The sequence below is a fragment of the Erpetoichthys calabaricus genome, chromosome 9 (genome assembly GCF_900747795.2).
Source record: "Erpetoichthys calabaricus chromosome 9, fErpCal1.3, whole genome shotgun sequence".
NCBI classification, from domain to species: Eukaryota; Metazoa; Chordata; class Cladistia; order Polypteriformes; family Polypteridae; genus Erpetoichthys; species Erpetoichthys calabaricus.
In genome coordinates this window covers 93,487,660-93,505,925 of record NC_041402.2, presented here as the reverse complement: position 1 = coordinate 93,505,925, position 18,266 = coordinate 93,487,660, and the positions used below count along the sequence as shown (strand labels likewise).

Here is an 18,266-nt window from a genome sequence, read left to right as displayed (position 1 = left end):
TGGCAGTACCCAGCGTCAAAGCAGTACTGCTGTTCCAGTGTGGTTTCCCTTTCTTCACATCCACATCCCTGACGCGGCTTTGAAAATACACTGAAATAAACGCATATTTTTTATTAGTTTAGTGCATCTGATTGTAATTAACCTGTAACAATATAATGGTCCACAGAATGGTCAAACTATTCTAAATACCATAGCTGCTTTAGCAATGTTACTCTCACTGCACCTTCTTCTTCTTCTTTCAGCTGCTCCCGTTAGGGGTTGCCACAGCGGATCATCTTTTTCCATACTACTCTCACTGCACCACTCGGAGTATTTATATCACTGTATCTGAGTGGGGAATTACAGCTCTACAGCAGATGATTGGAAAGAGATTATCGGTATACAGCATCAAGCACACGCTGCCTCAGCCATGCGCACTGTCTATTGAACTGCTCTCATATGACAAACACTTCAGAGTCTTTCCTGTACTGACCTCGCGGTTCAGAAACAGTTTCATCCCAAGAACAATAAATGCACTCAATAAGTCCATCAAGTGCTCCTTGTAGAATGTTTTGTACTTATAAGTACAATTACCTCACTGTAAACTTGTGATACAGTTATAATATTGCACAACCTGAGCGACTTTATAAAGCGTGTATTTACATATGATGACGATATCATTTTTAAGATGAAATGCAGGAAAACATGTTTATTATATTATACAGATAAAACTTTAACTTCATTTAAATAATCTATATTGTTAATAATTAAACATGTGAGGACACTGTGCCGCAGCGCTAGTAAGGAGCTGGCGCTCCGTTCACGGATTGTTCCTGCCTCATTCTGTATTCTTGCTGGGGCTGGCACGACACTGGAAGGATAGATGGAGAGAATAATTTAACATGTACTATGAAGATATTTCAATGTTCCTTGAAAGTTCTGAAGAATCAGCATTCTAAGCTTACAAATGACTTAACGTCTATTACACAGCTGATTGTGTGGTGATTGGGTATTTGGAGAAAGAAAAGTAAGGACAGGAATTGGGGGTTAGTACGTTTGAAAGAGACAGTACTCCTGCAATAAATTATTTCATTGAAGATCACACACGGTGCAGCAAGCATCTTGCGTGAGGCAGGAACAATCACTGCGCCACTGTGTTCCCATGTTTAATAACATGCTTTAACTCCTATCATCATGAAAATGATATCAAATATACATTTCAGTATTTTAATTGTTCAGAGAGCTGTAATATCACGAATGTAATGGATTCTGTGTCCTGTTGGAGGAAGAGAAAGCCCATTTAAGAAACACGTAGTGATTCACACACATAGAGCCCATAGAAGATCAAATACAAAGCAAAGCATTTAACATGCTACTTTATTTACGATGGGATTTGAGAAACTAGTAAATTAAACGATTTTAAGATGAAGTTTATAATGTTCTACTTTAATGACAAACTATGTGATTAAAGTGGAAATTTCGAAATTAAAGTTGACATTTCGTGCTTTTTTCCCACTGTGTGCCTATTTTTTTTTCTGTGTACCCTAATAAGCTTTCATATGACACTTAGACGGTGGGCTACGACTCGCCTTTTCACAGTGACTTTGATATCTAACAACATCTTTTTTATTTTGGGCACTGTGCGACTTTGTGAACTTGAGCTTTGAAGTTTCTCCGACACTCTATGTCGCTCGATCAAATTCCTTTTGTTGTTTATACCACTGTTTAAACCAACAAATAGTAAGTTTTTCCTTGCCTCCACTTGGTATTTGCTGAAATTCTTCTGTTTTCCCCTGTGGTTTTGCCATTGCCTTTTCACAGAATGCTGAGCTTAAGTGCTATTTATATTGATTTGCATATTCAAAGAGGCGTAATTCTATGAGGAGTTTGGGGAGTGGCAGCAGGCGCATGCACGTGCGTTACTTTTCACGCTGACTGGAATTTATGGAGCGGAAGAACGTGGAAGTTGGCAAACGCACAGATTTAAGCATCTGGATTTTTTTGTGTGTATGCACATTTCAGCTTTTGTCCTTACGCCATGTTTTAGTGTGAATTCTACGCACGGCGTTATGCATGAGGCCCCAGGTCATCCTTGCTTTTGATAAGTGTTTTAGTTAGTGCATTTTTACTGTAAAATTGTATCAATTTTCCTACATTTTGAGATATTTCAACCTGTTGTCACTGTATATATTTTTCTTGTCTTTTAGGATACAGTTGAATGATTGTATAAGTTGCCACTGCCCTGACATGGTTTTCCTGACACTTAGGAGCTTGTTGGACACTATCCTTATCCTTTGTCACCCTCTGCTGCCTTGTACACCTATAGGCCCACTTGGCAATAAACCGTAATATCCCCATTTCCATTTCAACCCCTACCACAGCTCCTGTAAATACTGACAGCTTCTTCTTTGAGCTCCGTGAAACTATGGGGGCCCTGATCACAGCTGTACATGCCTAGAACAACACAGAGGAGCGTAAAGGTGAAAAAAGGAAAGAATATAAAAAGAATAAACAGTACAGACAGACAGAAAAACAACAGCCCTAGTGCCACTTTTCAGCCAGCAGAAAACACCTCCTAAGCTCCTGTCTAAGCCTCTGATTTGCCTATTTGCCCACCACAGTACCACACCAAAATATTTATTTTCACACATTCCCTCTGTCTTTATTGCATCAACTCCAGACCATTGATTGCCTTCCTCCCACTGGACTATCTTCTTGAATTTGATTTCAATGAGTCTCTGCCCAAAATGTAGTTTTAAACACCATCCTTAGGTCACTTTCATGCAAGGGTCCATAAATTATTCTCAGGTCTTCTTCACTTCCTGCAGAGACATCCGGCTAGAAGAGGTTAATTCCTGAGCCTTCTGCCCCAGTAAAAACTTTTTAGGGGCACAGCACAGTGTCATCTGTTGCTTTTTGTATTGCTCTACAGGCAGGAGATGTTGTCACCTTTGGTGTTTCCCAAAATGACATCCTGCTCATGCTGGTTTCCCTGCCTTTTGCTCTTCAATGGCAAACAGCTCATAGTCAGTGTGTACTGCTCCCTAGTGGTGTCTGCACTTTAACACTGGCATCTGCATGCCCTCTCTCTTCCTGTATTTCTAATGTAGGATATAATCCTGTCCTGTGAGACCCTGATTGTGCCATTGCCCAAGCAACCTCTTGGCAGCCCGGCACCTTCTCACTGTGTACTTTGACATTTCCCCAAATGAAGCACAATGTTAACTTGTTTTATAATGTTTAAACATTTTCTAAGAACAGAGAGCTAGTAACATCACAAAAATAAACCAAGTTTTAGAAATGTGTTCCTCAATTGTAGAGTGTGCTTGATCTGTGCAGCCTTTTTAATATGATCACATACTGTACATAAAACACTAAAAGTGACAGCAGATAAAAGTGTCCAGCAGATAATACTGAATAAACTAGGAATGATAACTTGCAATTTGGTGCCAGTCTCACATCTGTATTTAATGTGCAATGAATTGTGATCTGGGTACTTAAACTAGGGGTATTGCTTTAAAAAACCTGCAATTATATAACACATAGATTATAATTTTCTTTTGCGAGAAATATAATATTTTTATGGTGAGCTATGATTCATCATGTGTTAAAAGATCACAAAGAATATTACTGATAATAATGGATATTCAATTCATATGAGGTCACGTCCCAGTTCTTGCTGTATAAATGTTCAGAAATGAACAAGCAGAAGCAATCATGTCAATGAATAACAGTAGGCCTTATTTTTTAAACACTTGCAGGTGCCTAAGCTACCTGTTTTAGTTTAAAGATTAACATTTAACATGAAGTACTATCTAAACATGACGTTCTGAAAGAACTTTACTCCCCTCTACTGGTTAAACAATAGAATAGCAAAACATAACAACTCAGCAAACCTGTTGTACTACAGTGAAATCAGTCATTCCTAACCCTAAATGAATAACTTCCAACCCCATGTACACAATTTGTTCTGTAATATCAACACAAACCAACAGACTGATACAGTTCTGAAAGCAGATGTATCACAATCAAGTGTGGATCCCTAGAATAAGTACTCGTCCCTTTAAGATGAGTGATACCATTATCAGTCTGACAGTAATGTCAAGCTTTTTTATTTTTATTCTGTCTTCTCATAGACAGAGACTCTGCTAAATGAATGCCACAGGGCTGCTGATGTGTGGAAGTGCCTTCTCCATATATTCATTGCCAATGGAATGTTCTCAGAAAGAGCATTTCCCTACTAGACCTTACAAATAAAATGATTGCTTTTCAGCTGGTCATGTTAATACGATTACAAGAAGTTACTTGTACAAAATAATTCAATCAAGATGAACTTTGATTTTTAGAGTTCAAGCAAAATTATATTAAGTTAAGGGCATCAGGAATACATTCTTCCAAAACATCAATACTCTGCCTGTGATACCATAAATGGAGTTTATAGGTGCTGTATAATTTAAGATAGATACAGTATATGTATATGAAAGGCACTATGTGATAGATAGATAGATAGATAGATAGATAGATAGATAGATAGATAGATAGATAGATAGATAGATAGATAGATAGATAGATAGATAGATAGATAGATAGATAGATAGATAGATAGATCAAGTTAATTGACAATGCCTCACATATATATGATATATTTAAATGTGTTTTAAAATATAATTGTAAATAACGTTGAGTAAGAGTAAAATATTAAACATGGGCAAGTCACCAAAACAAAGAAGAGGTAGAGCCAGGCAAGTAAGCAGACAATGCAAATTTATTTTGACTAGTTAATGATTGATGTCATTAACAAACATAAGTCAGAGTAGGAAATTATCTTTTTGGTAGAGTGTCTCCTGCTTTTTGAACTTTGGCTATACATGAAGCAACTCTGTTCCCGTAAGTTCTCCTCCCCTCTCTATTGTTGCCTCCCATTTTGTCAAACTGTTTCTGTTCACTTCAAATTTAATTTGGTCACCAACCCTCTGAATCTAGTGAATATCTGAAGTGTGGAAACATTTAACAACAATCTCAACAACCTCTACTAAGCCTGGGGGTAGAATTCATTCTGATCCTGGAACTTATTCTTCACTTTTTAAGAGATCATGCCAGGCCAACCTGGTAATATGGAAAGGCTACTGGCATTAGCATTGGGGTGAGTGACTGCTGGTGCTAAACTGTGGGTGACATATTTAAATCTCAATTGACTGTCCAGTCACTAATTAGGTTTGGCACTAAGGAATCTGTCTGACAGAAGGAAGCAATGTAAATGGCTTTACAAATCAGACAGCATCAGTTTCATTTATATATTCGTATATGGTATTTTAAATTCTTGTAAAGTGTTTTTAAGAATCTGAAACAAAAGAAGTTACACATAATTGTTTCTTCCTTCTACAGGGCTATACATCTCCTGAACTGTTTTTGTCCTTGTTTGTCTTTCATGGTATTGGACAAAACGTTTCATCCAGCCTCTGACATATTTGGAAAGATCCAGAGCCCCAACTATCCTAAACCTTACCCTCATACCAACTACACCGAGTGGAACCTGCAAGTTCCCAAGGGTTACCGTCTACAGTTGGTATTCAAGCACTTTGATTTGGAGCCATCACACAAATGCAGCTATGACTATGTGAAGGTGAGCAACAGTGCATCTGCTAACAGAAATTATAACGGTTGTGAAGCATATCCTGTTAAGATTCTTTTTGGATATTTCCCCCATTATCTTAGCAGAATGCTGTGCATCAAGAAAATGTTAATTTATTTTCCTACTTGAAACATATTTATCAGAATTACCATTTATGAACGCTTACTTCAGCTCGCCTTTAAATGTACAGTTCTCTTCACATCTCTCATATCATTCTTTCCTACGCTCCATGGTTTATTTCTCTAAGCAGGGTTTTGACTACCCCCATTTCTCAACATGGCTGGGAGCCCCTGATATCTGTCACCATAATGGAGGAGTGGGTGGAGATGTTGCAAACCTATAAATACCTGATGGTCCATGTGAATGGAAGACTGGAATGGGTGTCCAGCACAGACCTACATTGTGAAAAGAGTCAGAGGCTTAGCTCCAGTAATGTGGGTGAAAAGCTACAGAAAATATTCCATCAGTTTATAGTGGATAGTTTATAGTGGATAGTGTACTGTTTTATGCTTTGGACTGCCATGGCTAAGGAGTAGCATTAGCTCAAGAGATGTTAGTTGTCTGAACAAACTAAACACAAAGACCAGCAGTATTACAGGAGTGATACTAGACTCACAGTGGCAAAAACAAAGGCCATGACAAAAATAGTGGCCAACATGACTAATGTTTTCCATTCTTTCTTTGATGCACTGACTAAGAGCACCTGCAACCACAGGCACAACCCGCTGTGGTGTCCTGAGAGGCACGACTGAGGCTTTTGTTGTCCACAGCCATCAGAAAATATAATGTCTCATCACATTTATGTCTTCACCATTTATAACATACACAATGACTAAGGGACAATTATTTTGAGGAATACTCAATGTAACTGTGTATATTGTGTGTACAGCCCTTATTTAATAGCTATTGCTTTACTATGTAGCAACAGTGAGTTTCACAGCAGAGATGAATAAAGTACTATCTATCTATCTATCTATCTATCTATCTATCTATCTATCTATCTATCTATCTATCTATCTATCTATCTATCTATCTATCTATCTATCTATCTATCTATCTGTTTGTCCATCTGCCTGTCATAATTAATGGTCTCAACTTGTCTATATGTTATCTTTATGGGACTTTTGGATTCACAAAGGAGGCTAAAAGTGACAATCATGTTTAATATATTTGAGAGTCTCTTTGCACCTACTCAAAAATAAATAACACCTAAATCCTAAAATACTGCCCTAGGGTCAAGAGACTGTGAGACACTTGTGTTGATGAGCTGAAGATATCAAGAGTCTGATGTTCAGCTATGGCACTAAAGAAATAAATAGAACCACTCAAGGACAGGGCATTTATGGCCAGCTGAAGGGCTCTAGAGCTGTACTGAATGTAATGAAGATAGGCAATTTTGACAAAGTGACAAATTTGGGAACAAATAGAGATAAATGTTTATGGGCACTATTCACTATATTTAGCATTGTGTTAAGATTTTTATATTATTTGTTCATTCATCAAAACATTTGAAGTGCCTGCTTTCTGCAGTAAACATTACATCATTGTGAATTTCCCCTTGGGATTAATAAAGTATCTATCTATCTATCTATCTATCTATCTATCTATCTATCTATCTATCTATCTATCTATCTATCTATCTATCTATCTATCATGTCAGAGTCTATGTTGGCAGTAATGGGCTGAGGCATGAACAACCATTTAACATCAAGGCACATTAGGTGCACATACAGCCAGATTCACCAGGCCTCTGATCTGTCTGGGATGTGTGTCTAACATTTGATCACAAAGGAAGGCTTGGTTGATGTATGAAAATAAGTGCCTTAATCTTTTTCTCTGTGTTCTGTGTGTGTCTACCCAAAACCTAGCTCTCCCTCACTCGCAGAAGAACACCATTCATAGGATGCAGAGGGCATAACATAATTAAATAGTTGGCAGTGCAGTGTTAGTGGCTAAAGAAGTGGAAGGTTGCTGCCTTCTGTCTCTACTCTGACACATATTTAGACCCTGTTCCTTAACCTGATACATCTGTATTTGAAAAATGTCTGGGGTGGCTTTCAATGTAGAAAGATGCTACATATGATGAAGGTTGCTTGTTTTTTTTGTTTTTTTTTTGGTACAAAAATCTAAACCGGTAGTGGCTTGGCCATCATTTAAACCCAGGACTCAAACCTGTGAAGCAGCAATGGTATCCATTACACCATTGCATGGTTTATTTCCTATAAGACATAGTGAGAAATTTATTGTGCCATGGCATAAGGACATTCCCACATCTAAGTAACAATAATCAAAACAGCAGAGTAAGTCTAATGAATGTATTGTCCTAAAAAAGAGTTGAAATTATAATATTGCACACAAATAATATCTATATCATCTTGTTATAAATTAAATGTAGAAAAACTGTGATTTTATATTTCAGGGAGCTTGAAACAAAAAACAAAATAAAAGTTAACAAATTGTCCAAATACAGTCCAATAGAAGTAGCAAGATATGGAATTGGAAACACACTGTAAGTTAGGGCTATGGTCATTAAGAAAGCAGACAGTAGAGGAGGAAGATAAAACTAGCTGACATGGTAGTTGTGCCAAAGTATTGTAGATAACTGCGTCACTCCTTCCTCCCAGTAAAGTGATAAAATTACTGACGATTGAGGGTTTTATTTTCCAGTGGAATTTAAAACATGAAAAAGTTACAAGAAACAAAGTAATAAAGGAGGTAAAGGCCTTTAAGATTTAAAGAAACTCACAATATTGAAACACACAATAAAAGCATCCAATATTGTGTTAAACCAAGAAGGTTAACATGGGAGTAATGATTAAATACCAAGTGGAAACTGAACTGAGGTGAGGAAAACTTTATATGTCTAAAAACAAACCAGTGAACATAACATTATAAAAAATGCGTACCAAATTGAAAATATAAAATATGGGTGACTTCTAATGCAGGTAAGTCTGCCTTTGATTCAACATATTCCATCTTCCAGATACAACGTGTTTTCGATCAATAATGTCAAAGTTAAGGTGTTTTAAAATTTGCCTTTCCTGATAAGTTGTTCGTTTCGCGAAAATTCCAACAGGGGGCTCCAAAATAACTGCTTTGAAAGTAGTAACGCCGTAGATACAGAATACTGTTAAAAGCAAAGTTCGAAAGTGATATCTTTCTATAAAATTGTTAAACATAGAAATAATTGATTTGTTAAACATAGAAATAATAGATGTGTGTTTTCATTTAGTTGAAAAAAATTTGCAAAGAGCAGTCTTACATGCACTCGTCGGCTTAACGGCAAAAAGCGATTTGTTCTGCCATTTTTATTTGCAACGAGAATGCTTACCCCAATATTTTTTTAAATTCTACTTTTAATTCTATTTTTGATTAATACTTTTAATTAACTAATTAAATTTGATGCGTGAAAAAGGCTGTCGTATTCCTTTCTGTTCCTCCGGAAGGCAGTAGGCGGAAGTACTCTGATCGATACTGAAATGCAGTTTTAACTATAAAGAGGGAAATCTGTTATGAGAAGACCTCGTGTGTTTTGTCATTTATGTCAGAGATCAAACGCCCTTTTTGTTTTGAGTTATATATATACAGAAGCAAATGCTAAAATATTTAGCGCGCAGTTTAATATGTAAGTAGAATGACGTTTTTAAAAGGCGTGGCGAGGACCAAGAGCGCAATGACATCATTGGCTAAACCATTTGTTCATTTGCATACAGGGCTGTTTTTAACTTTATTTCGATTGTTTAAGATTCATACTGAGTAAAACTTTATATTTAGCTTTTTTAAAAATAGGATTACATTTTATTATGAAAATATATTTATTGCGTTTATTTAAAATCGACAGTTTTTATTCGCCTGCAATTGAGTACCACTAAGCAGAATATTCTCGGATTTAGAGGGTAGCTGTCGTAGTAGTTTTTACGTTAATGGATTTTAGCTCTTTAAGTATTTGTCCAGTAGGTTTTCTCGTTAGAGGAAGCCCATTTTATTGGTTAAAAAATGAGATCACTTTTATACATATATATACTCTCCTACTGGAGGTATATTCTGAAAAAAACTTTATTGTGTGTATCCATTTTCACAGACACACCCTGTAAACTCTCTTTGCAATTATCCTCCAAGTACTGATGTAAACATATTAATCTTTCACATTGCTTTACATACTAATACTACTACTAATAATGAATCAATGGTGACTTATAATGTTTTGTGCCGTACAGGTAGTTGGTGATGGGCTGTGTGTGAGCAGAAAGGATTGAATGCTGTTAGTGATGGGACTGGATGAAGGGCTTCTGTTCTGTAATGGGTGGACACCTATTAGGAGGAGAGTGACAGGAGACGTTGGGATAAAAAGGAAGGTGCGGCGGAAGGAAGTTTTTGAGTAGGGAGTTGGGAGACAATAAGTAAGAGTGTTTGCGATATAGATAAAAGACAACGTAAGTGGCAGGAGATTAACTGGTACAGAGAACGCTTTATTTTGTTGCTTTGGAGAAGTGCACCGTAACCCAGATAACAGAATATAAAGACAGGGCATCGTCTGTTACGGAAAGAAGACTCCAAGTAATACTTAGAAAACTACGGTCCCTCTGAGTTGTGTTTGCTTATATACGGTAATAACAGTGCTTGTCAAAGTGCATCAGCCTAGGAATTAGACGCCAGCAGTGTGAGTTTGCATTTCATCATACAAATGAGCAGTTTAGTGCCAGCTGCAGGCGAGCCGATACAAACTGCAAGCTTTCCAGCACCTCAAAATAATCGCTGCGACAGCATCAAGCGGGCCTAAGAATTAGCGAGCTGCCTAAAAGAGCTATGTAAAGAGGGAGAAGTCATTGACACTTGATGCAGGCGAACACTCGTGCAGTGCTATAACAATATTCATGATGTCAGCAAACTGAAACTTTAGAAGTAATGATAAAAAACTGATTACTATAAATTCAAAATGAACACGCAGGGTGTTCATGGACTTTTAGTATTTTTGAACCCCTGTGCGATAGTAACTACAGTATGCGATCAACAAGAGCAAGGAGTACTGTACTTGGGCTTTGTCGAGCTCATGGCTGCTATGATTTCTGTAACTCGGCAGATGTCACTATTTTCGAAGCTTCGGATCTTTTTCCTGCACAATCGTGAAAAAGCTACAGTCTGGGGCGGTGACATAAAATGAGTTCGCTTGGCAATTTGTTTACTGATTTCTTTGGTACGTCAGTTCAGGGTTTCAACAGTTGATGGCTGTATTTTCACATATTAAGGACAGTGTGTTTACAGAAGTCCGTTTTTTTAAGAAAGAATCGGTCAAAGAAGAAGAAGAAGAAAGTAACACTTAAAAGTCAAATCCTGGTTACAAAAACACTGATGGAAACTTGTTCGATATCGTCCAAACTTAAGAAAGTTATCATTCGCACAGAGAAATGCAGACACAGTGAATAAGTGACCAAGCAGTGATGTGGACAGGAGATCAACTTGACGTAAATTTTGGTGAAATTTGGTGTATACAGTTTAGACAAATCCCATAAAATTATATTACATTAATTATATATTTTCACAGTCAAAAAACTGCAATAAAATAAACGATTAAAACAATGATTTTAAATAGACATGAACTTACATGTAAGCAGTGTTTTAGCAGTCAATATCAATTAATTGTTTCGATGTGCAAGACTATTTTAGGAATAATTTATTGCTGTAAAGTCACAATGTCGCAGAATTCTATATTTGCATAATGTTGTTATATTTACACAAGGAACGCCCCTTTCCAGTTACGCCGCAAATTGTTTCTGATGACACAAACGTCTTGGTACCAAATATAAAGATGTTAGCAAACAAATTGTTTTGTTTGAGTTTTGTTTGTTTGTCTTGAAGGTGATTTATGGTGTGTTTTTTTTTTGGTAAAGTGGTGATCTTGTAGAACACTACACAATAGCAGCTTTCTTTCTCCACCAGACAACAGGGGCGGACCTAATATGAAACTAATGAAGCTTAAGCTTAAGGACCCCTAATCTTGAAGGGGCTCCAGAAGTGACTTTAGTCCATATTGCTTAAAAATGTTGGATGTCTACTGTCTGAGAAGGTTTTTTTTTTAATATTAATAATGTAAAGTAATTCAATACAAAATAATGGTTAAACTATAAAGGTTATTAAAGTATCAAGCAGGCTAGCCATATAATTAATAATTATTAATAATTTAAATACTATTAACATTTATGACAGAAAATAACATTTTAATTAAAAGTACTAAGGGGCTTTGCCCCCTGCTCGCTTCGCTCGCCATCACCCTGCTTTTCACTTTCTCTAAACAACAAATCTTTTAATTTACACAGATACTCCTCTTCATTGGGAAAAAGCACTACTTTTCCTTGATGGCAACAAGAATTAGATGATCTACAAGTCTCCAACTTAAAGTTTAAATCCGAATAACATATTCGATCTCTTTTCACTGTTCCATTATTTCACTGAGTAATAATTTCCATTTGTTTATGCTAATGCAATCTTTACTATCTTTTTTTGAGACTTTCGAATTTTAGTGCTTCCATTATCTCTAACTTGCTCTGCATGTGTATCGCGGCAACATTTTTTAACCTTTGTACAACGTTCTACTTTGTCATCTACTCTTTGTCTTTAATTTCCGGCCCCGGGTGTGGTTAAATCTCTTGGCAAAAAGTCTCGTTTTGTGAGACTTGAAAGTATCTCTCTGAAAAAGTCTCGTCCCAGGATTTCTCTCTGTTATAAAAAAAAAATCTTGGGAGGGAGACGAGGGAGACGAGATGTGATCTTCTCTGAAGACACTTAAAAGACTAGTGAGATGAAAGAGATTAGGGTTAGGGCCACGGAGCGTCTCGTGGGGAGTTTAAGCATGAGACTTTTAGCCAAGAGATTGTCCCAGGACTGTCTCACAGGGACATGAAACATGAGATTCTTTCAAGTCACACCCTACTTACAACCATTTTCAAATAAGACCACATTCATCAAAACTCTCAGGCGTGTAAAGGCTTTTAGCAGACACAGATCCTGTGCTCTCAGCTCATATAAAGCGTATAAGGACAATACGTTCAAGATTAAACGTCAATGTCTAAGCGAAGAAAAAAGAGCAGCGTGGAAAAAAGAGACCCAAAAGCGTTGGAGAGAAAAAAATGCAAAAAAAAGAAAAATAATAATCAATGTGCAAAAATTCAGAAAATAAGGAAAGTAATAATCAGCCCGGAACAAATGGAATTGAAAAACAAGCAGGTCCTATCTGGCTTAGAAATAAAAGACAGCATAAAAGACAAAGAATTTGAAAGGCTCAAAAAAAACGTGGGCGCAATACACATGCAGATCAAGTTCAAGATTATGAAAGTAGTAAAATTCAAAAGTGTCAAAAAAAATAAAATGTAAAGATCGCATTAGCACAAACAAATTGAAATTATTACTCAGTGAAATAACGGAACAGCAAAAAGAGATCGAATATATGGACATAGGTGATATGTCAGACGTATGTAGATATTGTAAGGCTTTAAAGTTTAAGTTGGAGACTTGTAGATTGTCTAATTCGTGTTACCATCAGGGAAAAGTAGTGTTGCCTCCCAATGAAGAGGCGTATCTGCGAGACTTAAAAGATTTGTTGTTTGGTGAAAGTGAAATCCACAAACACTACAGGCAAAATATCCGAGTCTACAATAAACTTTTTGAGATCATATCATTCAATGATCAAAGCGTAGATTTACACAATTTTGGACCATACGTTATAAGAATTTGTGGTCCCACAACAATTAAAGCTACAACAAGTTTAATTTCGAAGAAACCACAATTCAGTCAGGTGTATATTTATGATAACAGAGAAGCAATGCAACATAGAATTGAAAGAGTATGTAACAATTCCCATGAAAATAACAATCTCTTTAAAATGTATATCCAGTTGACCAAACCTGGGGGTGGGAGAGCAAAGCAGGCAGGGGGCAGAGTTTTTTATATAATAGAGAGATTTATGCCTATCACAAAATGTGAAGCAGAAAGGAATTTTCCAAATCTATCCTTTATAAAGGGCCTACCATAACTAAAGAGGGTTAAAATTCTTTATGCATATTGTCTTTAGAAAATGACATTGCAAGGAAGCTCTCACATGATAACAACTGTACATGAATATGTACTTCATGCAGTATATGTTGTCATAAGGCTCTAAAATAAAAGATTATATTGACTGTGGTCTTTTCTACATTTTATTTCATCATTATATAATGCATCATACATGCATATAACATTTCGATAATTTTCATCCCCCCATAATTCAAAAACTATAAGGTACAGGAATTTTTTTATTCACACCAGTGACTTTGACATGTGAAATAAACCAGTACAGCAGTTTTTTTTCCCATCCATCCATCCATTATCCATTATCGCTTTTCCGAGGTCAGGTCACGGGGGCAGCAGCCTGAGCAGGGAAGCCCAGACCTCTCTCTCCCCGGCCACTTCCTCCAGCTCCTCTGGGAGGACCCCGAGGCATTCCCAGGCCAGCCAGGAGATATAATCCCTCCAGCGTGTCCTGGGTCTGCCCCGTGGCCTTCTCCCAGTTGGACATGCCCGGAACACCCCCCCAGGGAGGCATCCAGAGCGCATCCTGACCAGATGCCTGAACCACCTTAACTAACTGCTCTCAATGCAGAGGAGCAGCGACTCTACTCCGAGTCTCTCCCAGATAACTGAACTCCTCACCCTATCTCTAAGGGAAAATCCTGCCACCCTGCGGAGAAAGCTTATTTCGGCCGCTTGTATCCGCGATCTTGCTCTTTTGGTCACTACCCAAAGCTTGTGGCCATAGGTGAGGGTAGGAACGTATATCAACTGGTAAATCGACAGCCTCGCCTTTTGGCTCAGCTTTCTCTTCACCACGACGGACCGCTGCAGAGCCCGCATTACTGCAGATGCCACATTGATCTGTCTGTCGACCTCCCACTCCATTCTTCCCTCACTCATGAACAAGACCCTGAGATACTTGAACTCCTCCACTTGAGGCATAAATGTGCTTCCAACCCGGAGAGGATTCCACCCTTTTCCGGCTGAGAACCATGGCCTTGGATTTAGAGGTGCTGACTCTAATCCCCGCCGCTTCACACTTGGCTGCAAATCGCTCTAGTGAGAGCTGGAGGTCACTGTCCGATGAAGCCAACAGAACCACGTTATCCGCAAATAGCAGAGATGAGATTCTGAGGTCACCGAACCATACCCCCTCCGCTCCTTGGTTGCGCCTAGAAATTCTGTCCATAAAACTTATGAACAGAATCGGTGACAAAGGGCAGCTCTGGTGGAGTCCAACCTCAACAGGAAAGAAGCAGACCAAGCTCCTGCTCCTCCTGTACAGGAACTGAATGGCTTGTAACAACGAGCCTTGTACCCCGTATTCTCGGAGCACACCCCACAGGATGCTTCGAGGGACACGGTCGAATGTCTTCTCCAAATCCACAAAACACATGTGGACTGGTTGAGCAAACTCCCATGCCCCCTCCAGGATCCTGGCCAGGGTGTAGAGCTGGTGCAGTGTTCCATGGCCGGGACGGAATCCGCATTGTTCCTCTTGAATCCGAGATTCGACCATCAACCAAAATCTCTTCTCCAGCACCCCTGAATAGACCTTACCAGGGAGGCTGAGGAGTGTGATCCCCCTATAGTTGGAGCACATCCTCCGGTCACCCTTCTTAAAAAGGGGGACGACCTCCCCGGTTTCCCAATCTAGAGGCACTGCCCCTGATGTCCATGCGATGTTGCAGAGATGTGTCAACCAGGACAGCCCCACAACATCCAGAGACTTGAGGAACCCAAGGTGAACCTTGTCCACCCCAGGGGCCCCGCCACCTCGGAACTTTTTAACTACCTCGGCGACCTCGGCCCCTGATATGGACGGGCTCCCCCCGGAGTCCTCCAGCTCTGCCTCCCCTGAGGAAGACATGCTGGTGGGATTGAGAAGATCCTCGAAGTATTCCTTCCACCGGTCAATAACGTCTGCAGTTGAAGTCAGCAGGGCTCCATCTCCACTGTACACAGTGTTGGTGGAGCACTGCTTTCCCCTCCTGAGGCGCCTGACGGTTTACGAGAACCTTCTCGGTGCTGACCGAAAGTCGTTTTCCATGGCTTCCTCAAACTCCTCCCATGCCCGGGTTTTTTGCCTCAGCAACAGCCAATGCCGCCACATGCTTGTATCCGCTGGTACCCCTCAGCTGCCTCTGGAGTCCCACTGGTCAACCAGACCCGGTAGGACTCTTTCTTCAACTTGACGGCCTCACGGACCTTAGGTGTCCACCACTGGGTTCATAGATTGCCGCCACGAGAGGCACCGACAACCTTGCAGCCACAGCTCCGTTCTGCTGCTTCGACAATGGAGGCTCGGAACATGGCCCATTCAGACTCAATGTCCTTTGCCTCCCTCGGAATAAAGTTGAAGTTCTGCCGGAGGTGGCAGTTAAAGATCTTTCTGACCAGTTCCTCCGCCAGACGTTACCAGCAGACCCTCATTATATGTTTGGGTCTGCCTGTTCTGTCCGGCAGCCTTTCCCGCCATCTGATCCAACTTACCACCAGATGGTGATCAGTTGCCAGCTCAACCCCTCTCTTCACCCGAGTGTCCAAGACATAAGGTAGCAGATCCGATGACATGATTACAAAGTCGATTATCAAGCTGCGACCTTGGGTATCCTGGCGCCAAGTGCACTTATGGACACCCTTATGCTCGAACATGGTGTTCATTATGGACAATCCATGACCAGCACAGAAGTCCAACAACTGAACACCTCTCGAGTTTAGATCAGGGAGGCCGTTCCTCCCAATCATAGGCCGGGTACTCCGAGCAGTCGTTCAGCGCATAAGCGCAAACAACAGTCAGAGTCCCTCCCCCAACTCGAAGGCGCAGGGAGAACCCCAACGTACAGGCCTCGAGCCGGGGGCCATAAGCAAGCCCAACCCTGCCCACCGCCTTTCACCCACAGCAACTCCAGAGTGGAACAAAGTCCAGCCTCTCTCAAGAGGAATGGTTCCAGAGCCCAGACCATGCGTAGAGGTGAGCCCGACTATATCTAGCCGGTACCTCTCAACCTCACGCACCAGTTTGGGCACCTTCCCCACCAGAGAGGTAACATTCCATGTCCCAAGAGCCAGCTTCGTCATCCGAGGATCAGAATGCCAGAGTTCCCGCCTTCGGCCACCACCCATATCGCATTGCACCCGACCCTTATGGCATCTCTTGCAGGTGGTGGGCCCACAAGAGAGCAGAACCACATTGCTCCTTCGGGCTGGGCCCCGTGGTCCAAGGTTCAGCCACCAGGTGCTCACCAATGAGCCCCTCCCCCGGGCCTGGCTCCAGGGTGGGGCCCCGGGGCCTTTCCCGGGCAAGGGAAATGCCTATCCTTGGTTTAAAGCCATTTGGGATCTCAGGATCGAGTTAGTCTGGATCTTCACCTCAGACCTGTTTGCCTTGGGAAGCCCTACCAGGAGCATGTAGCTCCCAGCAACAGAGCTCCGAGGATCACTAGACCATGCAAGCCCTTCTGGCATGGCAAGGCCTCGATCCAAGAAGGAAATTTTTTTTTTTAATTTTTTTTTTTTAATTTGAAATGTAGTGTTTAATAAAAAAAAAAAAAGTTGTAGTGATCTGTTGTATAAAAACTCCATTGAAGAAGATAACAATGGTCACTCACCCCACATTGCTGATTGTGAGAGAGTCCCTATAACAGTTCATGCTTCAGAGCCACAAAATTGTGGGTCCACTAGTGCAAGATAAAATTATAAAGTTTTAATAAACATGAAAAATATGAATGTTAAAGTTAGATTTTAGAAAGAGAATGATTTGAGTTGAGATAATAAGAGATTATGTATGAATGTTATCAGCAAGAGCGTAATTGTTGTAGAGTGTAATCTAGTATGATCTGCTGTAATAGACACTGTAATTCTCTAAGAGTGATGATGTAAGGTACTGTTAAGACACATACAGTAATAGGATACAACAAAATATTGTGAATGTAAGACAACTAGTTGTCAGTAACTTACTGTAAATTTACAAATTTTCTACGGTGATACGGTTGTGGGTCATTCACATGCAGCAATTCAAAACTGTCTATTTTGGTAAACATTTGAATGCATTCATTAGTGACTTTCCTGTTCAAATGGAGGACCTTATATATTTAGGCAAATCATAATTTTTGGTTTATCATGCAATATGTTTGTGAACTTGTGTATGAGGTTGAAACAACTGAGGTAATATTAGAAATTTCAATTTCAAATTTCAGCTTTCTGTTTCCCTTTGTGTCTCACATGATTTGTGATCCTGTAGCTTATTCCTGAGCTTTTTGTGTAACAGGCTGAGATGTGTGTCAGAGAATGTTCAATTTCTTGACTCTAAAATAATATCAATTATACTTTCACAAGTTAATTAAAAATATTGAAATTTCTATTTACTAGACATGTCCAATGAATGAACAGACTGGGAAAGTTAACTCATTTTTTCAGCACATTTAGAATATGTCCTATGGAATTGCTCAGATAGCCCTTACAATGTGGCTGAAGTTCCCCATCTAAACTTCTAATATATTCATAACAATTTTGTATTAATTCCTCTTATGAGTTATGACATCTTAGAATTTTCTATAAGTACTTATGATCTAAAGTGTAATATTGTTTTTAACCTACTGGCATTTTCCTA

General features: G+C 39.4%; 1 protein-coding gene and 1 non-coding gene across 2 annotated transcripts in view; both read left to right on the top strand.

Moving 5' to 3' along the window:
- The first annotated feature begins 4,899 nt into the window (after positions 1-4,899).
- Positions 4,900-18,266, top strand: part of LOC114657948 (complement C1r-A subcomponent-like) — a 44,802-nt gene continuing 31,435 nt past the window's right edge. Inside the window, exons 1-2 of the mRNA XM_028809935.2 lie at positions 4,900-5,122; positions 5,365-5,602. Of these exons, the coding sequence (XP_028665768.1) occupies positions 5,073-5,122; positions 5,365-5,602 (288 nt within the window). The 5' untranslated portion in view covers positions 4,900-5,072. The remainder of the gene's footprint in view (positions 5,123-5,364; positions 5,603-18,266) is intronic.
- On the top strand, positions 9,533-9,592 carry LOC114658307 (U7 small nuclear RNA). The gene has a single exon (XR_003717355.1). It is a non-coding gene; the product is annotated as a U7 small nuclear RNA (small nuclear RNA).